The 22,038-nt window shown below is 43.1% G+C and overlaps 2 protein-coding genes and 2 long non-coding RNA genes across 4 annotated transcripts in view; 2 read left to right on the top strand and 2 right to left on the bottom strand.

Annotated features, from left to right (window-relative positions):
- The window catches only part of LOC109969250 (protein unc-13 homolog A-like), a 31,706-nt gene extending 23,948 nt beyond the window's left edge, over positions 1 to 7,758 (top strand). Inside the window, exons 31-43 of the mRNA XM_020615976.1 lie at positions 539 to 682; positions 799 to 876; positions 1,180 to 1,257; positions 1,341 to 1,429; positions 1,513 to 1,656; positions 2,109 to 2,232; positions 2,827 to 2,883; positions 3,004 to 3,084; positions 3,296 to 3,443; positions 3,868 to 3,924; positions 4,325 to 4,411; positions 4,511 to 4,667; positions 4,805 to 7,758. Of these exons, the coding sequence (XP_020471632.1) occupies positions 539 to 682; positions 799 to 876; positions 1,180 to 1,257; positions 1,341 to 1,429; positions 1,513 to 1,656; positions 2,109 to 2,232; positions 2,827 to 2,883; positions 3,004 to 3,084; positions 3,296 to 3,443; positions 3,868 to 3,924; positions 4,325 to 4,411; positions 4,511 to 4,667; positions 4,805 to 5,093 (1,533 nt within the window). The 3' untranslated portion in view covers positions 5,094 to 7,758. The remainder of the gene's footprint in view (positions 1 to 538; positions 683 to 798; positions 877 to 1,179; positions 1,258 to 1,340; positions 1,430 to 1,512; positions 1,657 to 2,108; positions 2,233 to 2,826; positions 2,884 to 3,003; positions 3,085 to 3,295; positions 3,444 to 3,867; positions 3,925 to 4,324; positions 4,412 to 4,510; positions 4,668 to 4,804) is intronic.
- A 922-nt stretch (positions 7,759 to 8,680) lies between these two features.
- On the top strand, positions 8,681 to 9,770 carry LOC109969276 (uncharacterized). Its single transcript, XR_002276238.1, has 4 exons — positions 8,681 to 8,754; positions 8,914 to 8,970; positions 9,106 to 9,238; positions 9,714 to 9,770. It is a non-coding gene; the product is annotated as an uncharacterized LOC109969276 (long non-coding RNA).
- An 82-nt stretch (positions 9,771 to 9,852) lies between these two features.
- LOC109969368 (uncharacterized) lies at positions 9,853 to 11,325 on the bottom strand. Its single transcript, XR_002276262.1, has 3 exons — positions 11,219 to 11,325; positions 10,619 to 10,685; positions 9,853 to 10,234 (listed from the first exon to the last, which is right to left on the bottom strand). It is a non-coding gene; the product is annotated as an uncharacterized LOC109969368 (long non-coding RNA).
- Positions 11,326 to 17,525: 6,200 nt separating this feature from the next.
- LOC109969355 (RNA-binding protein MEX3B) lies at positions 17,526 to 22,032 on the bottom strand. Its single transcript, XM_020616181.1, has 4 exons — positions 21,737 to 22,032; positions 20,632 to 21,207; positions 19,100 to 19,341; positions 17,526 to 18,946 (listed from the first exon to the last, which is right to left on the bottom strand). The coding sequence occupies exons 2-4, from the start codon at positions 21,140 to 21,142 to the stop codon at positions 17,729 to 17,731; spliced, it is 1,971 nt and encodes a 656-aa protein (XP_020471837.1). The 5' UTR covers positions 21,143 to 21,207; positions 21,737 to 22,032; the 3' UTR covers positions 17,526 to 17,728.
- Between the last annotated feature and the right edge of the window lie 6 nt (positions 22,033 to 22,038).

The raw sequence follows: 22,038 nt of genomic DNA, 5'->3' as shown, positions 1-22,038 counted from the left end.
AGAGACAATACACACACACACACACACACACACACACACACACACACACACACACACACACACACACACAGCAACTCCCACTCTGTCTGGCTCACGCCCACATATCCACACAGCAATAAGGTCGAAACAAAGTAGCTGAACATTCTCCCAGCTCATAAGTCAGAGAGCCTTTGGGTCAAATTACTGTCGCCCGAGGCAGCTTCTGCTGTCCTGTGTCAGCGAAACACTGGTCCCCAGGCCCGGTTGCATAACACAACACTAATGGCTGGCCTGTTAATAAGGGGCCGGCTCTTCATCACAACTCTCCTCATGCTTTCACAGGAATTGCTTCACAGATATTTAGACTGAGTCACATGCCTGCTGAAGAGGAGTCAATTTTATTGTCTATGACGTGTTACAGTGTGTAAACTTCTCCCATATGTGGCCCTCAGGGGAGTCAAACTCACTTTCAACATAAGTTGTCCTGCAGCATCAGGAACATGAGGCATCTTCTCACACGTTTCTCCTGGACCTGTTCTTTTTTTTTCTCGTTCTTCAGTTCCAGGTCACATCAGAGCACGCTTTGTTCTCCTGCTCAGTGGTTGACGTGTTCTCTCAGCTCAATCAGAGCTTTGAGATCATCCGCAAACTGGAGTGTCCTGACCCTCAGATTGTTGGCAATTACATGAAGAGATTCGCCAAGGTGACTTTTACCTCCTCATGCTCACGCTGAACCACTTTACCTGACCAGCCACTGCATTTTTGTGTAATTTCTTACTGTAATTGTGCATTCATTCCATTATTTTTTTCCCCTCATAGACTATTGGCAATGTCCTGCTGTCTTACGCAGACATCATAGCAAAGGACTTTCCAAATCATGTCAAGAAAGAGAAAGTGGTAAGTCTTTAAGATGTGTCAGAGTAGAAGTTTTATTTGAGCTCCATTAAGACTTTTTAACATGTATACATTTTGATGTACATGGCCAGGTTGATTTACTGTGAGCTGTGCTCCCAGAGAGACCAGGAGCCCCTAGGGGAGCAGTAGTTACTGAAACCTCCTGCTCCTCTTGTCCTGCATCACCAAGAGTGTTTCAGCAAAGACTGAATAAAAAGCTGATCACAATATAAGGCTGGAAGCAGGCAGAGGAAAAGGAGAGAGAAGTGTGTGTGTGTGTAATGATTATTCTCTTTCTCCCCTTAGCCATGTATCATCATCAATAACATCCAGCAGCTCAGAGTGCAGTTGGAGAAGATGTTTGAGGCCATGGGAGGCAAAAATGTACGTTTCCATACACCCTGTAATTGTTGGGATCGTGCTAATATGATATGACCCTTGTATTAATCCTGTTCATTCTTTTTCAGCTCAATGTGGAGGCTAGTGACTTCCTCAAGGATCTGCAAAACAAACTCAACAACGTCATGGATGACCTCAGCCACATCTTTGCAGTCAGGTGGGTGTGTTCTGCCAGGAGCTAAGAGACACTGCAGCCTGTTTCTCATGCTGACGTTTTCATGTTGTTCGTGTGTGTTGTAGTTTCCAGCCCCAGATTGAGGACAATGTGAGGCAGATGGGGGACATTCTAGCTCAAGTCAAAGGTCAGACTGTCCCAGCCAACGGCAGCGTAGTTCAGGAAGCTGACAACGTCCTGCAGCCCATCATGGACTTTCTGGATAGCAAGTGAGTACAGTTGGAGTTCAAACATTAATACCAAGAATTACTTTAGTTGAAACATGTCAGAGTTGTTAGATCAGATTCAGAGTCTTGGTTATTTTTGTAAAATAAAATAATTGCTGATTTTACACAATTTTTTATGGCAAAACTCTTGGATGGCTGACCTGCTTTTGTTAAAACAATATTCTGTTTTTTGTGAAATGAGCAAGTTGTTTGTAGAAGAATGTTTATACTCCTCACACTAAGAAATTGAAAAAGTTGTGTTTTGATATCAAAACTCATTCTGAAAGCAGAATCAAAAACTTCACAAGTCACATAGTGTTTGTACCCATATGAACACACTGGCTCAAACCCTCACAGTGCCATAACATGCGTACACCCTTTAAATAAATGAAAATATATTTTAGCGTTGTTTTCATATCTTTCAGTTGAGAGATTTTGTGTTTTCTGTGCTTCAGCCTGTCGCTGTTTGCAAAGATCTGTGAGAAGACGGTCTTGAAGAGAGTCCTGAAGGAACTGTGGAGGCTAGTGATGAACACCATGGAAAAAACAATAGTGCTTCCAACACTTAGTGACCAGACGGTATGTAGTAAAATATGACATTCGCTGCTTTTTCTTCTTCTGTGCTTCTGAATGTGGGTGTGTTTCATAGCTGCGTTCCTTTGTGACTGTACAGCACCCTCTGTAGTCACCTGGGGGCAGCTGTGGCTCAGGTAGCGTGGGTCATATCCTAACCAGAAGGTTTGCGGTTTGATTCCCGACTTCTTTTTTTTTTACAGTTCTTTCTTCTGCTATCGGTGCATCAAAACATTTTCGATTTAAAACTCATCACTTTGCACAAGAGACAACATTACCTGTCTATGCATCCCTCCCTGCCATACATACTGACTGTACACAAAAAGCACTTAGTCATTCGCTCTCCTGAGATGTAGCTTTTTTAATTCTAAATTACTACAGTCTCACAAAGTTTTCACACAAATCTACAATGCGAGAGAGTACAGAAAATATTTAAAAATGTCTAGTTTTTCTCCCCTCATCAACCACATTTCTTGTATCTGAATCTATCTCTTTACTAGACCTTCTGACGCCACCTCTCACTTTACAAATCACCTTCTGAGCTCTTAAAGGCAGAATTTAACACACTGTACTCACTTACTGTTTGTTTTTCTTCAACAGGGCACCCAGATGATCTTCAACGCTGCTAAGGAGCTGGGCCAGCTCTCCAAGCTCAAGGTGATGAAAATAAAAGGCAGCAAACGGTGTAAAACACCAACAGATTAAATGTGTATAGAGGCTACATTTTAGCAGTAACTGGTGAGATGGACTGATTCTTTTGTTTGACCTGTGATGCAGGAGCACATGGGCCGAGAGGAGGCCAAGGCGCTGACTCCTAAACAGTGTGCGGTAATAGAGCTGGCACTGGACACTATTAAGGTATCGTACTTTATGATGTGTTACACAAACATCAGTAGGCAGGAAAATTAGTGTCCCTGGTTCATACTTTAAAGTATTTTTGTAAAAGTAAGTTTGTCTTTATTTACTTTTGTTTGGAGCAAGAAAATTTAAGCTTTCCAGGTCCAGGATGCTACTTTTCATTCGCCAGTCTGCAACATGTGTGTCATGTCATGTCATGTCTGTTACGCAGCAATATTTCCATGCCGGTGGCGTGGGCCTGAAGAAAACGTTCTTGGAAAAGAGCCCGGACCTGCAGTCTCTGCGCTATGCCTTGTCTCTGTACACACAGGCCACAGACAAACTCATCAGGAAGTTTGTCCTCTCACAGAACACTCAAGGTACGACTTCAAACAGCACACACACTGTCACTCAGTAGGTTCAAACAATTTCACACAAAATGGCAAATCTTATTACTCTTACTATGGCTTATGGGATTATGGGATTAAATACAATTACTTGCTGACAGAGTTGGAAACATACTTCATTCATTGCCTCAGTAAGTTACAGCAGTAGATGCAAAATATTTTTTTGCATTTGCTGGTGTAGTTATATCCAGGATATAACCTTAAATGTTCACAGCTGGATTTTAGATCAGCATATAAAAAATACTTTAAAATATTTTCCTCACAGATAGTCATCCAAGTATTTAAACCAGCAGCTGTTTAATCAGCAGTATTTAAAAAGTTGCCCAGGAGCCCTCAGAGGAGCAGCAGGTACTCTTTCCTATTCTTTAATGCTGACTTTTTTTCTCTCTCTTCTCAGTCCATGGAGGGAAAGGGATCAGGTACACGGCAAATGAAGACACACCACCAGAGAAAGGTACTTGTCAGCAGCATTATGTAATGCATGTTCCCCAGAGCAGCTCAGACTCGTGCTCAGACATCTGTGTGATCACAGTGTCCCAGGCACTGAGCAGTGTTAGCCCTTGGCACAACCTCAGCTCCCTTTCTGCTTTTCCTCCTCCTTTTTGCCTTCCTCTTTTAATCGGCTAAGATAAAGATATATGCACAGGACTGTTTGTGGTAGATGAAGCTTGTAATATATTTGGGGTAGAAGCAGATGTTATCCAAAACAGGTCACGATAGGGATGTAAAAGCTGCAGTGACTGGAAATCAAGGCGACAGTAGGATGTGCAAACTGTGATGAATAACAGATTGTGTCAGCTGATGAAAATGAGTTTTTCTTGAGAAACAGCAACTTAGTGAGTGTGTCTTAACAGCACCTGGAGTGGATGCAGTTGGTGAGGTGGTCATGAATGTGGATATCTTACCCCAGCCTAATGGAGAACACAAGATCAGTGTCAAAGGTAACAAAGCAGTGCAGTGTGCATGTTCATATGTTCTGTTGTTCTCACCTTCTCCTGCCTTCCCTCTCTGCTTGACATAACCTACTTTTCTCCCTCCAGTGGTGGCTGCTAATGATCTGAAATGGAAGGCGCAGGGCTTCAGGCCCTTTGTGGAAGTCTACATCATCGGTCCTCACCTCAGCGACAAGAAGAGAAAATTTGCCACCAAGTCCAAGAACAACAGCTGGTCACCCAAGTTCAACGAGAACTTCCAGTAGTGAGTGTCCATAGTTTCAGCCACATTTGGGTAGTTCACGCAGCTTTGTACCAGATAGCCCATAGCTGAGCAGTTGAACTGTGTAATGATGCTGATTCACTCCAGTACGAACCTATATGATGATATCTTTTTTTCAGCTCACTGGGCACTGAGGTGGGTCCAGAGAGCTACGAGCTGCAGGTGTGTGTGAAGGACTACTGCTTCGCCAGAGAGGACCGTACTGTGGGCATGGCTGTGCTGCAGGTAAAGGACATAGCCAACAAGGGCAGTGTCACCTGCTGGCTGCCCCTGGGACGACGCATCCACATGGATGAGACGGGCCTGACGGTACTGCGCATCCTCTCTCAGCGTAACAACGACGACGTTGCAAAGGAGTTTGTGAAGCTCAAGTCGGACCAGCGCTCAGCTGAGGAGGGCCGCAGCTGAGGGAGGAGAACACCAGAGACATGCCTAATAGACAGAGTATTATGCACACATATACTGCTCACACCTACACAGATAGACAACCATGTGCAATACAGAAGCACACACTTGAAAATGCTCTCTTTTACTTATATCTGCGTACATTATGCAACATTTACATTGCAATGTTATCAATGCAAACATGGGGGGAATATGTCAGTGTAAAGTCATGTTTCATTTTAAATATTTCAACAGCCCAATTCAGACTTCTCAGTTTAGGCATAGCCTCACATTAGCAAGCCGTTCATCCATTTCAGTCACCTTTTGTATGTTGTTACATTTAGATGTGATCTAATGTAATGCTGAACAACAAAACCATGTGAATAGTTTGAGAATGACCACTTTGCACTTTTGCTTCAGCCTTCAGGAGAGCAGTCGTTGCCTAGCTATGCTCTGTCTGTCCACCTGCCTATCTGTCTGTAGTTCAGCATCCCTGCTATTTTTTCCTGCATAGTCTTCCCACAATGTGATGTGTTCAGGCACAGATCTAAGATCAGCTTCCTTACGCCCAAAAAAGCATAACACTGACCACAGATCAGTGTCCAGGGGCAACATCTGTGCTAGTCTGTTTTGTAATGTACTAACATCCTGCATGTTGACCCCAGGAACACTGTGATGCACTTGCTATAACCATGGCAACCATTCCCCTCCTGAATAAAAAATGGGTGCCTCCAATATTTTACCAGTGTGAGCATGGTGCATATAACCCTGGTACAGTAAGGTTTTATGAATATGACCTGACTGACCTTCAACAGTGGATCAGTGCTGACCTGATATGTGTCGATAGGAGTAAAAGGTGCGGCCACAATGTGCATTTTTTAAAAAAACGTTTCTTGCTTCACACCACGACAAACGGAGCAATACCACAGTGTCTAACACTTCTACACCCCTAGAGTGCACATTAATTCAGAAAAGGGCTACAGGATCATTGGACTGGGATGTCAGTTTACGCACTAATCCATACTGTCCATGCTCTGCCATAGAACTTCCACCACACTGCGTTTCAGTAAGTCTTTCAAGTCTGTGGAGGAACTTGAAATACATCCACACGAAGCCCAGAAGGACACACTCGGGAGAACACTTTCCTCCTGGTTGCCTGCACACGTACCTATATCCCTCTCTTTAAGGCAATAGTGGTTTGTTTGTATGTTCAGTGAACCTTGAGGTTTTTATGAGGAACAAGCTGTTTGTGAATGCTGCTGTGTTTTTGTTAATTTGTGTGTGCATGTGTGTGTGAGCATGTTTGTGGGCTGATTGTCACACCTGCAAAATGGGCTCTGAGATTGTGAGCAATATCTTTTAACTACATACCCAACATGTATACGCTGTCAGTGTAACTCCAGCAGCACTAACTGCAATATTCAGATCCAAGGCGTGGCAAATTTGTAAAGCACTAAGGTGTTTTATTTATGGACTCATAAAATCCCCATTCCTGGTGGAAGTGTGTTCACCTTTTCTCACATATTATTAAGATAGATGGAAAATGTTTAGTCCTTTGACTATTTGCCTTTAGTAGGACCAAATTTACACAAACCAGAGCTCATGTTTGTATTTGTTTGGTTTTGCTTTCAAATAAAGAAGCCATCAGAGTCACCGCCAAGCATTTATGGTGTTAAGTATTGTCATGTGTGTTTACCTGTGAGCAGGAACCCACAGTCGTAGTCCAGCTCATCTCATAGTCTCTTTGTGATGATGACTTCATGATGTCAGTGACAGTGAATAAATGCTGTGGGGCAACAGCACAGCAGACAAAGCTGCTGACCTGTCACATGTTGTCTTTTCTGAATACTGGTGAATGCTACCAAAAACAAATCTTCTGAATGTTATTTATCCTCAGCAAAGGCTTCTTTCTACCATCAAAGGGATGTGTAAATCCAAAACCACGACTAGCTTGTGGATGCCAACTAATGCCTTTGAGTTAGGCCTCCAAATTTCACTTTAATAAATGGTTCACACATTCAGTCATATCTTTGATTTATGGGTGAACTAGCCTTTCAGAAGGAGCTTTCCACTCCATCTCTGTGACATACAGTGCAGTTACAATGTTTGTATGTGTTGTGTGTAAGCAATCCCAGGGCTCAGGGTAAAACCTGACTCGTTAGGTTGTAGCTGAAAAAAAAAATGGCAACGCAAAATGACATAAGTTCAGGCTTGCTGGTTGCCTGCTTCACTGTTTGCATACAGACACCGCTGTACACACACGCGCACACACTGTTCTTTGCTCAAGCACAAAAAGGGCACATATAAAACGACATGCATGCATGCACGCCAACGCAACTTTGTGGAGACAAATGATGCCCACCCTGTGAATAGAACCGACTTACAATTGCATGATGCAAAACTTTATTGTGCCAGCACGCGTCTCTTTGATGTTACTTGACTTTTTACTTTCTTTGCTTTTATTTTCCGAAGCTATGTACTGATAACTCATCAATGTGTTTTTGCTTTTCAGAAAGGTTTGTGAATACATCTTCTGTAACCAGTACGAATGTAGTGTGAACACAACTTGCATCTGAGGATTATTTTCTACTAAGAATGTTTCTAATTTGTTTCTTATCATTAATTGTTCTTTATCGAGGATGAAGTGGAACTGGAATGCAGCCTGACTGTGATCTGCTTCCTATTAAAAGGACTTTGTGTCAGTCTAAAAACCGGTTTTGTTATTCTTTCTGTGATACTTGAGACTCATATTACTGCAGGCTGATTTGTATTAGGGAATGTTATATCTTAAAATAATTTTAAACCTTATTAAAGTATCTAATATGAGCTTCTAAAGCAAAAAGTAAAGAAAAATATTCAAAAATTTTCAGTGCCACCTTTATAAAAGCGGACTCATACAAGTGATTCAACAGATGCTGCTTCCACTCCAGCCAGGCTCACTGTGTTCTCTCTGCGACCTCTGACCTCCCTGTACGGGGAGGAGGGAAGTATCACACATGACCACTTTACACAAGTAGAACCAGATGTTTTAGCTCATTCTCGACCACAGAGAGGGGGGGAACAGGCCAGAAAGTTTATAAAAACATTTTTAGTGTGAAGACTGCAAGAGTTGTCTACTGTTACTGAATGCAGCAAACACACTTGGTCCTGCACTGTGGAGGTGGGCCTACATTTGATTTAGGGCTGTAAACAAATATTTTCCATTATAAATCATCTTCCAGTTATATCTTCACATCTTCTGGTTAAGATAGACCCCCTTTGAAGGTCAATTTAATTTACAATTTAATGAGGGGACTGATTTCACAAAAACTGCACGTTAACCTAACACATTCAAATTATTACCAAATAGATACAAAGTATGTATGTTGGTAGGAAAATAATACAATGCGGTAAATTACAGTACAACTCACTACCAGTAGGATTTCTGACTGACACCGATCAGACATAACGTTATGACCACTGACAGGTGAAGTGAATTACACTGATGAGCTCGTTACAGTCACCTGTCAGTGGGTGGGGCTTATAAGGCAGCAGGACAACAGATTGAAGTCCAGACAAACCATCAATTGCCAGTCTTCATTAATGAAAAGCCTGTTTTGTTTAAATTAAACTCTTATTCAAAATATCAGCAGGTTTTATTGACAGCGGAAGTGATGCCAGGATTTAATGACATCAAAAACTATGAGTAAGTAACTTCACGTTAAAGAATGGTGTCCTGTTAACAATGGAGAGAATTTTGTACCTAGATCTAGATTAAAGGACGGAGTATCCGGGAATGAAGATGAACTGGAGGGTGACTTGTATAAAGCTGCAAGTAAAGGAGTCTTGTAATGTTTTTTTTTAGGTTAACAACCGAGGGAGACCACATGTGAAGTTAATTCACTGCTCAGTGCCTATAACGGTTGGTGTAGAAAATACTAAACACAGATGTGCTTTTGAAATGAAGACATTTCGTTTTCTCTTTTTTTAAAATCATATATAGATTTGTGACACGCTTGTCTTTTTCTACTCTAATGCCTCCTGTTCTACATTCAAGGTGGCAGTGGCCAGAGGATCTGTTCTTGTTGGCTACACAAACAAGATGCTCCAGATGACCAACAATAGGAAGCACATGCTTTATGTTTTCCCTCAAGAAAAACTACACTACACTCCTTTTAAGCTGTGGATGGGTAAGTTCACCAGAATAAAAACAATGGTCTGTTTTCATAGATTTGTACAAAATATTCTCCATCTTCAGAGATGCTCTGGGTGGGTGGCTTATTGTATGATGGACATCTTTGTTCATGAATGAAGGTAGGTGACAATCTGATGTGAGGTGGATTCACTAGCTTTTGTAGCACTTTTAATTACCATTACAGGCTTTCTCATAATACATTTTGAATATAAAGCCTGTGGGGTGATCAATCTACAGAACTGCTAAAATATTCCTGTATCATTTTGTCAAAGTGGAATTGTATTGAGACTGTACTAGTTCTTGATGGTACTTTATTACTCGTTCACTTGCTGTGCTTTGGCAATATACACAACAGCAGGACTAACCATACTTTTGCATAGATTTATACACAATATTTATGTAGTTCATTTCCCCCCCACTATTTCAAGAAAGTGACAGTAAAACAATGTTTAACACTGTTATATATATAGTACACCAACTTGGAACTTGAAGGCACGTGGCCCAGTGAAGAACATGCATAGACACAGGCAAGTTTGTTTATAAATCTACCATTTATTGAAATCAGAGTTTACAAGACTTTTCTTTTTTTGGATAAGACTTCGCATAATTGCATGACTGGTGAAGTCTTCACAACTGTGATCCAGGCACATGCAGTGTAACGGCATGGAGAAAATGTGAGGTACTCTACCTTGATGACCCACCAGTAGGGATTTCCCATCTTACAGGGTATGTCAAAACTTCAGCATGGGGAGGGGGGGGAAAGAACTCTATGTGGGAGATGGTGTGTTCAACTCTGCAAGGGCTTTTTTTTTTTTTTCCTCTTCAATAAAGCTATTGCAACTTTAACATCTAAGATAACAGGCACTGGTTCAGGTCTTGGATCTTCACTGTCTTCCATCTTGGCCCAAAACAAAGAGGGTATTCGGTGTGGGACTTTATGGGCCTGTAAAAAGTCTACTTCACTGTCCACGTTCATGAAGATTCTTAATGACTGGAATTAAGCACAAGTTACTTTACAGGTATACACAAGACTACAATTTGTGTGCACTTTTGTTCTGTAGAATTTAAAGGTGACGTGAATGACTGAAAAGCAGGGTTGCAGTTTTCATAAGTGTGGACCTAAATTCAATTAGGTCATAGTTAAGTGTTGTACTAAACTATATTCAGAGGCTTTCCTAATATTCTGACCCCTCTGAAATATAATGTAGTCCAGTACAACACCACCTTTTTGACCTCAATGAACATAATTGAATTTATATATACATTTGACAAACAAACATTTTGAGCTTCATAAACACAAATGTTAAGGTAGAGAAGTGCATACAGGTGGTCAATGTTATTATGCCTGATCAGTGTATAGAAGTGCACAGAGTACCTGGATGTAAAGTCATGTTTCTTTGCCTCATGGATGCCTTGTTTTTGGCCATTTGGAGGGTCAGAACCTGTGACAGTTACTCAGCTTACTCAAAGTTGCTTACAAGTTAACTTCTGTACCATACTTTCCTGTTCTTAACCAAGCCTTTCAAAGATAATTCTACACTATCGATTGACCTTCATTGCTCTCAAGTGAAACACAGCCAATCACTATGTTCTGACAGTTTCCCACAAACATTACAGAACACTGCAAGTTTTTACTTAAGCTTCATTATCCTACAGTAAGTGAAACTTACACTACAGTTCATTTTGACCCTGTGTACAAACATGGTGGTTACAAATGCAGAGTGAAAGCACTTCTAAAGACACTAATATGCACACCTTACAGCTGTCTTAAACACCATATATCAAACTATGAGGTTTCAGTGGAAAAAATGGGTCAGATTGGAACAATGAATGAAATGTATGCAATTACACTTTTATCAAAGTTGCTCAAACACTTTAGTTTGTCAGGAAAAAAGAGCTGAGAAAGTCTGATCTGAAGATATCAGTGCTAGTGTCTCTCTCTCAAACCACCACAACTTTAGCATATGTTTCTCACCTCATGAGCTTGGAGTTGATGTCCATACGTAGGAGTGACAGGGGCCTCCTCACAACATGCCCGAGACTATTTACGCTGTGCCAGTCCCATATTCTTGTCCATGTGTTCTGTGGACACCATATATCAAACTATGAGGTTTCAGTGGAAAAAATGGGTCAGATTGGAACAATGAATGAAATGTATGCAATTACACTTTTATCAAAGTTGCTCAAACACTTTAGTTTGTCAGGAAAAAAGAGCTGAGAAAGTCTGATCTGAAGATATCAGTGCTAGTGTCTCTCTCTCAAACCACCACAACTTTAGCATATGTTTCTCACCTCATGAGCTTGGAGTTGATGTCCATACGTAGGAGTGACAGAAACTAACACATTTCATAAAAATACATGCAGGAAAAGTCCACAGCTCTTACTAAATGCACATTTTACACTAAAAACATTCATTAATGGCCATTGCATTCTTTATTCAGGTTTCTCAGTATATGATGCACTTTGAGGCTGAACGGGAGTTTTAGTGACAACTGTTTTCTCTAATCAATTCATATTTCTTGCGCATCTGAGCCTCCACCCCTATTCACCTGATCTTTCCTTAATTTTCCCAGCCTATACTTACTAGTCACACTAATGTAACAGCATCGAACTCTGTTGGAAAAAGCACTGTACATAAGTGCAATTGAGGCATCTGTACTTATTTTTAGTTTCTGCTTCTTCACATCTTACCATACGTTTTTTAGTCCACTAGATTTATTTGATAACTTGAGTTTATAGTTTCTTTTCAGAATTAGATGAATAAAAAGGAAATACAGCATAAGCCTAATCATGAAACTTCAGTAATCTCTGGCCACTCATCAGAAGTTCAAATTCTAACAGTTACAATTATCCCTACCTTTTTTCAGCTACAACATTAAAATGATGAACAATAATGCACCAGGAATTATAATCAAATAATATACATAAAAATGAAATGCATTCTATTATTATTTTGCTGCTAATGCCTTTGCACTATTATTTAAGCAACATGTTGAATGTAGCACTCTTATCTGTAACATGGCATTTCAGTTTGAAGAGCACGGAAACATACAGGTGCAAACAATTTGTTAAGTTTCCATGCTGATGAACCGGCCGGCGTTTTTTTATTGAGCTGCACGATTAATATTAAATATGAAAGTCATTAACATTAATAGGTCATGTAAAACTAGAGGAGTTCTTTCATCTACAAGAATACACATCCAACAGGGAATAAGTTACAAGTCAACTCTAAGAGATTTCTCCTAGATTGAGTAGGTTTCACAATTAGCCTGACAACTGACAAGCTCATGCAAAGCAAGAGGACTGGACGGCTAATGTCCTACATTAGCATTCGGCTAACGCTAAATAAAGTATCCCACCTGGAATAGAAAACATAAATTTGGACAACTGTGTTAACAGCGAGGACCCTGCGCGCTGACATGAAATGTTTACTGTAATTTTCAACAATTTTGTAATGCAACCCACCTCAGCAGCAGAACAACTCCTGATGTTGCGTCTCCACTACAACCAAACTTACAGAGCCATCACCGGAGACGAACTTGAAGAACCTAGCTACAACCTGATTGGACAATTTGACTCCGCTCTGTGATTGGACAGTCACTGTCCAATCAGATTCACGCTAAACCTCAGTACTCCTAAATTGAGTTGTATGGGCAATTAGCTACTTTCTGTCTGTACACAGATGTTCACAAACACGCTTGTTTTCAGTGTCTTTATGTAACATAATACGTTTACAGATTTTATTCACAAGTTAAAAAACGTTTTTACGTACAAATCCTCCCTCCACATGCACACAAAACGCTATTGCTAGTTCATGACACTTCATCCATTCATGATACCTGAAGAGTGTAAACGGTGGATAAGAGACAGGGACTGCAGGTTTCAAGGACTGGACCTGGTTCTGCTGTGCCAGTTAAAGAGACTTCTAACTGTCAAAGGATGAAAAGCTTGTATTGACAGCTGAGTCAGGTGTGCCATCTCTCATGAGTTATTTCTTCACCTTGTGCCAGCAAGGACAAAAAGCTTTCAAATGCTCCATGACAAATGAGACTGTATGATATGATCGAAAGCTCCAGAAAAGCTACTAAATGGAACTTGTGATGAGATTGTTGCATTTTACTATATTGAATTTATAGAATATTTCCAACTGCTTGTTGTTTTGTTGTAGCCCTTTGTCTTGCCTTGTTATATTAAGGGGATGGCTGCTGTGTTTGCTGCTATGTGCGGTGGTCTCGGTGTGCTAAAAGACGCCAATTTCGTTAAACTAGCGTTCCGCCAATTATATGAAATCTTTCTAATGACGTGGACCGTGCGTGGCGTCATCTGTGTCCACAATTTGCTAATTTGAGAATGTGATTGGTCCAAAACCGCCTGACCATGCACCTGCCCACCAATATGTGAGCACCTTATTAGCTGATATATGTACGATTGGCTGCTTTTTAACCTCCTCGGGGTATTTTTTTTTTTACACCCATCTTGATTAAGTGTTTTCTGTTTTATGTTCTACCCTGATGCAGGGTTCAAGCTGAAGTCGGTAAGGTCATAAATCCAGTCATTCTCTACACAGCACGTGTTGCTAGAGCTTTTATCCCTCAAGACTAAACCAAGACAAAGCTGCACATTTGAGAAGCTGGAACCTTTTAATATATGGCAACTTCGTTTGTTGCTATTTAATTTTCTCTTGACTAATCCTGTAGGCATTTAATTCATGATGTAAATTAGAAAAGCTGCAAAACGCCATTTTAGAAGCTGAAAACAAAATTCTAATCCAGCAACTAATCATGCCATTATTGCCTTTGAGTAGGTATTGAATGTAAACACTACTGCAGATCCAGGCTTACCCATCTTCAGCCAGCTTTCTGTGTTTAGATTTACAGGGAGCTGCAGTCATGATGTGCAGCTCTGCAGCAGGCGTCTCTCTGCTGCCTCAGTGTGGAGGCCAGGAGGGGGGAGCCCAGCCGCTCCAGGCTGCTTGCACATCTCTACTCCACAGAAACAAAAGACAACTGACACAAATTCTTATTTTACAGTAAAAAAAGAAACCAAAAAACAACTTTATTAAAGAAGCATAAAAATAAAACTCTTGATACATTTCTCATAACCGTCAAGTCAGCTCAAATTATATGATCATACAATTTTCCCGGCTCACGGTTAAAAGGTCCATAAACTTTCAAATAAAATATATTTCAATTTTAAAATTTCTTCAATAATTTTCTCATATTGTTATAAATTGCCTATATGTAGTACACAGGAAATAAGGAAAATAAAAAAATGGAAAATAAAAATAAATTTGAAGTAATAAAAAGGGTCACATTATTGTCTGGGATATTTAGGTAAGTAAATAAATTGTAAAAAATAAAATGTGTAAAAGTTTTTTTTTTGTCTTAAAAATTATTAGCTAATGCCAGGTGGCTTGAAGACATGCAGATGGTTAACTTACAAATAATGATACATGTTCTTTAGAAACTACACTTATCTTCAATTAAGTCGTTTTGCTTTTGAAAACAAAAGATCCCAATGATTGTATTCAGGGTATTTACACACAGGTCAGGCCTGAAACCTAGTTTGCTGACATTTTACATTTTGGTTCTGCATACAAAGAGAATTAAAGCAAAAATAGGAGAGCAGAGACTTAAGGGGGAGTCCATCACCCCCCCACTTCGCATCCCCCTCTAATCACAAAAAAGGTCAAAGGTCACTGGCTAGCAAGCCTCAGGAAACCCTGTTTTCAAACTTCTAGGAAGGAAGTGGGGGAGGGGGTATGTCTGGCAGAGTGGGGGTAAAAAGCAGTCAATCTGGGGGGAAAAAAGTACCTTTTTAACAATTCAACTACTGTACATTTCAGCCTAACATTCTCTCATTGGCCAGAGACCTCCTGGTGCAGCACCAGAATCATATTACGCCCATCTGGCAAATATAACACATTTCTTCAGACTTGGACGGTCTGAAGAAAGGGCTTTAAAATTGGCCTCATACTCACACCAGTTACAAATGATCTGTTCATTCAGACACATTTGCAGCCCTGCATGTGTTTCGAGTGTGCGCGAGTACAAGACAATGCCACGCTTGACATTGGAGCCTGACGAGGGGATGGGTCGCCACAGAATGAGAACAGGGTTGCACAAGTTTATAGTCTGAGGACCAAACAGCCTCACGCTACCTAATGGGTTGTTCACCACTGACTTTCAGTAGGGAGTTGTACCAGAGCACCATGAGGTAGTCTTCACAGAGACTAACCAGTTCAGCTCCTGGGCAGATTTCATGCGGACACATGAACCAGTGCACTGCTGCGCTCAACCAGGACAGCTGTTGATAAGATTCCTATACATCAGCTAAGTAACAAACAAACAAACAGACTGCAAAGAAGTTTAGCATTGTACCAGCTGGAGCACCAAAGCACAGCAGCAACTGCCCATTTTTGCCAACTATCTACTCAGTTACCGTTTTCTTTTTTTCTAAATACCAAAACCCACCACCTGTCCTGATCGGACACTACATCCAGGGAGGGAGACATGCTCTGCTGTCAGGATCTGAATGTGATGACTGTGTAGGGGACAGTTGGGGAAAAAAAAATTTTAAAAACAAAAAGCGAAACATTCTGCAGCTGCTGGGATTTGAACACAAAGTGTCTGGAAGCCCTGGGTGACCTAGCTACTAGCTGCCATAAAGGAGAAGTTGATCCATTCCTACTGTGTGAGCCTGAAAATGTAACCGTGTGCCTGTGAGGTCAGAGGAAGCCCTTGAGAATTAGGTGTGTCAATTTAATGCAGTTGTCATGGCTTGTCCCATTCAGTGAGCTGTTTCTATGTTATAAAAAAAAAAAAAAAAGACCACTAATGGCAACCGTGTGCCCTTACGACCGACACTGCCCAAATCATACATACAGTATTACAACTATCAGAGGCAGTTACTGCAAACTCTTATAAAAAAAAAAAAAAACACACACACAAAAACACAAAACTGGATGCAACTGCCTCATCAGGAGATATGCTATGAAACAGAACGAATCTCAAACAACTAACCATGTAGTGTACTACATCTGGCTGGGAGGACTGCGCTATACGGGTACGAGGACGTTATCTGAGCGAGTGCCATACAGCTTTGCTGTGAGACGGGTGGAAGACCAAAACTTAAAAACAGTAAGAGCCGTTTCCTTAAAAACATTTAAAAAAAAAAAAACTTTTTAGAGGGGCTGGGGGTTACAGTGCATGGAAAAAAAAAACAAACCAAAAACTGTTCAGTCGAGCCCCTTGTTACCATTTCGTGTGGCAGCCATCTCTCCTTAACCTTACTGGACAAAACATTCACGTGACATGAGAAAAGCCCCATCTTATCCTAGAGTTCAAAATACGCCTGTTAGCCATACTCTACAGTCAAGATTCAAAAACTAATAGAAAACACTACATGAGCCAACCTGGTGTAACAGACAGAGGACGTGTCCTGGTGTGGATGGATCGGAGCGTCACGTCCCTATAAGACAGAGTGACATGACGAAGAAGGGCAGCAGGACAGAAAGAAGATACATAATGACGCCAATGTGAAAAACAGCAAAGTGGGCATTATTCATACACACAAAAGAGAGATGTATAGGGATTGTCAGGCAGCCCAAACATACAGACCTCAGACACTCTCTCAGCATCACTAATATGTTTCTCACTTACTACAGGAGAATTAATGAATCAATGCAGCAGCCACATTTGAAATGTGACTTAATTCAACCAACATATTATTGAGTTTGATCAAGAATCATGAAATGCCTATTAATAGCATTCATTTGGCATAACCGATGGCTAATTTGCGTGTAGCAATAACAAACAGGAATCCATCCTTGAGAGGTCCCTCTGGCATATTGTTCTGCTAGGTGCCTGACTACATGCCGACCCATTAAAATAAGTTCCAAGCTTAAAGAAAAATAGCACTCCCGCCCGCTTCATGTCACAAACAACAGCATGAATGAGAGCAGAGGAGAAAGCGAGGGGCCTGTTGAACAGTTAGCATCCTGTCGAGAACATTAAAATAAGGAGTAGAAAAGTGCAGGCCTCATAGACAGCTTCATCGAAAAATATCTGTTAAGTACAAAAGTGTCAAAAGGCTGTGAGAGAGAAAGCAGGGAGAGATCTGAAGAAGCCGGGATGAATATATGTTGAGCCGGACTGGTGGCCAGCGGTGCAGGCGGCTCCGGGTCAAAATGAAGGCCTGAAGAGAGATAAGACACTAGTTTCCTTCCATAAGTTCACCACCGAGAGACCAGTTGCTATTTACTTCACTCAGAAAATAAGTCATTGTCATTATTATTATTATTATTAATCTTAACAGTTACCAGCAATAAATCAACAAGTATCATCACCATCTCTATTAATGCATGTATTCTGGTCCATTGTGTGTGTAGGTTTTTAGTGTGAATCCTCTGCCACAGCTGGTGCCCCACTTCAGTCTTCTTCCTGTCCCTTCTTTATATTTCACCCCCTACCCCGTACCTGGGGCATTAGCAGAAGATGCGGATGCACTGTGTGGTGGGGGTGTGGCACACGGGGCACTCTGGCTCAGCTGACTGGCAGATTTGCCCGGCACACTCCATACAGAACAGGTTGTGGCCACAAGGCACCAGGGCTGCTGTCACCTCACTCTCAAAACACACAAAGCAGTCCCTGTTGACCCCAGGGCTGACACCGACCAGGGCGGCAACCCCGGGGCCAGAGCCACTTTTCAGACGGCTCAGCATCCCAGAGCTGATGCCCACGCCACTGCTGCCTCCCTCGGAGTCGGTGGGAGAGCCACCGGGAAGGGAGGAGGCCGAGCAGGAGGAGTAACCGGTCGACGAGCCACCAGAGCTGGAGCTGGACGCTCCAGAGAAGGAACCACTTCCTGCACTGCCAGACTGTAGCCAGGAGAGAGTGCTAAGGGGGTCGCTCTGTGCACGACGAGCTAGTGGGTGATCCAGGGGTCCCACACCCGTGTCCTGAGGCAGAGTTGGAGACAATCGTGGAGTGATGGCACCACCGCTGAGGCCACTGCTGTTACGACGTAGAGGCTGCTGCTGCGAGGAGCTGGCCGTCTTACTGCCTGCTCCGCCATTGATGAAAGGTGCCCAGATGTTGGAAGCACTGAACTCAAAGCCTAGTTCCTCTGAGGACGGCAGCCCTGGGGTGGAGTCACCACCAAAAGTGAATCCTGCCCCAGCACTGCTGGAGCCTGTGCTAAAAGGACTAGTGGGGCTGCCTCCCTCATTGGCCTTGCGAGTGGTGCTGAAGCTGTCAGAGCTCATCCCACCATTGTGCGTGTGATATGGGACTGAAGAGGACATCTTCCGGCTGGACGAGTGGTGCATGGACATGGGAAGAGTGGGAGGAGGGGAAGGTGGAGGAGGAGGGGGGGCAGAATGGTGGCTGGTAGCCCTGGACCACAGAGATGCCCCCAGCCCTCCACTCAGGGAACCTAGGCCTTCCAGACTGACATCAGTGCCATTGGTGTGGAAGTCATTGTCTCCCTGCAGGTCCACAAAGGTTCCAGTTCGCAGTGTGATGTGGGTCTCAATCTCCTCTCTCGCTCGGTCCACGTTTTCCGGCATCCCAGTCACCTCAAACACTGGGTCTTTCTCTCGACTGGGTGTCACAATGTAGGTGTGAGTCTGCTGCTGGATGCGCTTGATAGTTGCCCCCTTTGGTCCAACAACTAAACCAACCACTCTGTAGGGCACCCTCACCTGGAGCAGTGATGAGAGGAAGATTTTAGTGTCTGAAAAACCGGAACTTCACTTTCTTGACATGTTTAAAAACAACATCCAACAATTCCTTTGTTACCTGGCAAGACCCAAACAAAAACACAGCACGATGACTGAGCCACACGGTCTCTGTACCTGTATGGTGGTCTGTCCGGGGAGGTGTGGTGGTCCAGGAAGAGAGCCGCCTCCTCCAGGTCCTCCTGCTTTGCAGCGAGATGCCCGGATCATAGAGAAATGCTCAGCCGCAGAGACAATTTCACGTTTGGCCATCTCTACATCCTCCCTGCGACCTGTCACTATAAACACAGGGTCCTCGCCCCTCACTGGAGTCTTTATATAGGTATTTGTTTTGGCACGCAAGGCCTTGATCTTACAACCTGAAAGATGCAGAAGCACACAGTCATCAGCAACACTAAAACACTTTATACACACTCTAGTCCACATATTTATTCATAACACTTATTAAAACTAATACAACAACCCTGTGATACATCCTACATGACTGCAGGACTGTTGAATTAGCTCAGCTTGTACTGGATGCACAAATAAACAATCAGTCCAATGAAAAGAGTTCCAATATGATTCTGAATATGAAGAAACCAATTAACCAGCATGCTTGGCTCCACTGTGAATAATCAGGTGATGAACACTAAAAAAAATAGTCATTTTAATTAAATGAACACTAACCACTTTTACATTTATGTATTCACATCTAAATAACTGATCGGCAGTGGAGGAAAAAACCAGCAGGTATGCAGGGAGGCCCTGTCTGCTGCTGGACTGCTTCTGTCAACTCGTGCGGCTCCACCAGCGCCAATCGGGCGCTGTTTCTTTAAATATGGACGCTTGGTTCGCGGCGACCAATAGGACGCGCGGAGTGTGATGTCATTCTGGGAAGCAGAAAGCATGGCTTTTTCAAACAAAGAGAACAATGCCGTAACGCTATCGCCACTGCGACGGGCACACCGAAGCCATAACATGAGTCTGGTTAAAACCGTGGAGCGTATGTTGATAAAAACAAGAGAAATAGGAAATGTATAAAACGCAGCGGCCCATACGCGAGCGGCAGCATCGACAGACGGAGCTGGGTGCAGGGCGTAACACCGCCCAGTCCCGTGTTTGTGCGCCTGCTTCCCCGCCTCAGACTAAAATCTGCTCAGCCGACTATATTAATGATCCATAAAGATATATATGAATTAGACGTGTGAGCTAACTGTGCAAATCTGTCACTTAAAGATCTGTTGGTATACAAACGGAAGACACATCGGTATGTTTCTTTGTTTGGTGCAGGCTGCTAGACATGTCCAGACTCCCGACAATCTGCCGCTTTGTCTGACCCTCTCCCACCCCTCCCCCTCCCTCCTACTCATCAACCACACTCTCTCTGTCAAGGCTTTGTCTAAATACTGTTAAAATGGCACGTAAACACAGTAGATGACATTTTAATGGACCCCCCGCATTATGCTAGCAGCAAAGGACCGCACGGTGAGTGCAGTTCGGCCGGAGAACCGAGCTCAGGCTATAAAAGTTGAGAGACCCTCCCCTCACCAGGCAGCCACCCAAACAAAGAACCACCAGGCTGCATGCTGAATCCACAAGCTGGCCAGAAACACAAACAACAAATAATTTCTGGCTCACAACAGCACCGCACACACTCCAGCTCTCACCTTGTCTCCCTACGATCTCGGCCACATGTTCAGAGCTCGGCACAGGCACACATTCTGTCATGTTGACACTTCTCTTCCTGCTGCAGAGGACGGAGCTTTGTTCCCCGTGGAGCATGGGGTGCGAGCCGGCCATGTGGTACCCACCCGAGCCGTAGTATTCCGGGGATGGAGAGCAGGATGTCGGCGAATCCCGGGAACCGCTGGGATGTTCAAGCATCTGTAGGTCCACGTATCCCCCTCCACCCACACCGTTGCAGCTCTCAGAGCCCGGACCCTGTGTCCCATCCAATGTGTCGACCAGCCCGCCGCCTCCGCTACCACCGCCACCCCCACATTCTACCTTCTCCAGGGCCATGAGTGACAGCTGGTCCAGGGCGAAGCGGAGAGCCTCTTGGTGGTCCTCTTCCCGGGACTCCTGGTCCGTTTCTCGGGGCAGACCGACTCCGCTGTGCTGGCTGCTGATCACCACGTCGTGGTCCATAATCTCGGGGTGGAATAAAGGGCTAGGCATAGTCTCTCCGTGGATCTCACATCAGATCACGGATGCCTGTTTGTTGGGAGTAATCTCACCCACTTCTGAAATGTAACGAAAGAATAAATAAAATAATCTGTTTGTTTACCTATAAAACACAAAACAACGCTGGAGATGAGCACCGTGGAGCTGCAGATCATTCACAGACAGCAGCGTGCATTAAGTGTTGATTTGGGCGCCTTGCTTTGTCTGTTGTTGCTTCTCGTCTGACAACTGAAACCATCCAAGCTGGTTGTTTTTGTCAGGATGAAGCATGCTCGCATTAACACAAGCGAAGCAATGATTTACCTGCTCAGATGAGAAGACTAATTGTGGCACTAGCGCCAGTCACTGTTCTATGTGCAGATCGGATTAAACATGTGGATAAAATAGGGATATACCCTGTTGTTAGCTTCTAGAGTCGAGCTAACAGGCTAGCTGCACAGTCGGCACTCAGTCACGTTGTCGACCCCTTTGTTTGGGAGCACCACAGCTAACTGCTTAGCTGTTCTGACAGTCGAACTTGTGCCCAGTGTCAAAGACAGTCATGTTGATTTCTACAATCAAACAAGTGCCCAAACAGCGTGGACTTACTTTATCTTGCTTTTGTCGACGAGCTCCTGTCTTCGCTTGTCGCCCAGCTCTTGAGGGAAAGACGAGTAGCAGCCAGGAGGAGGAGGAGGAGGAGACCTGTGCTGTGCAGCGCTAGGAGCTAGCAGGCTAGCTTACTAGCACGCTAAACGGGGGACGTAGGAGAAAAGCGTTTAAGACGAAAGGGGGGCACTATTGTATTTTCTCGGTCTGGAGAGTCAAAGCGTATCCCTGGGAGTGTCACTGGGTCATCATCCTGCATGTCGCCAGGGAGACCGCAGCTGAAACGCAACGTTTAAATTTCC

The sequence above is a fragment of the Monopterus albus genome, unplaced genomic scaffold, assembly GCF_001952655.1.
Source record: "Monopterus albus unplaced genomic scaffold, M_albus_1.0 scaffold172.1, whole genome shotgun sequence".
Lineage (NCBI taxonomy): Eukaryota > Metazoa > Chordata > Actinopteri > Synbranchiformes > Synbranchidae > Monopterus > Monopterus albus.
Note: the sequence above shows the minus strand (reverse complement) of the source record. Positions and strands in the feature narration are given on the sequence as shown.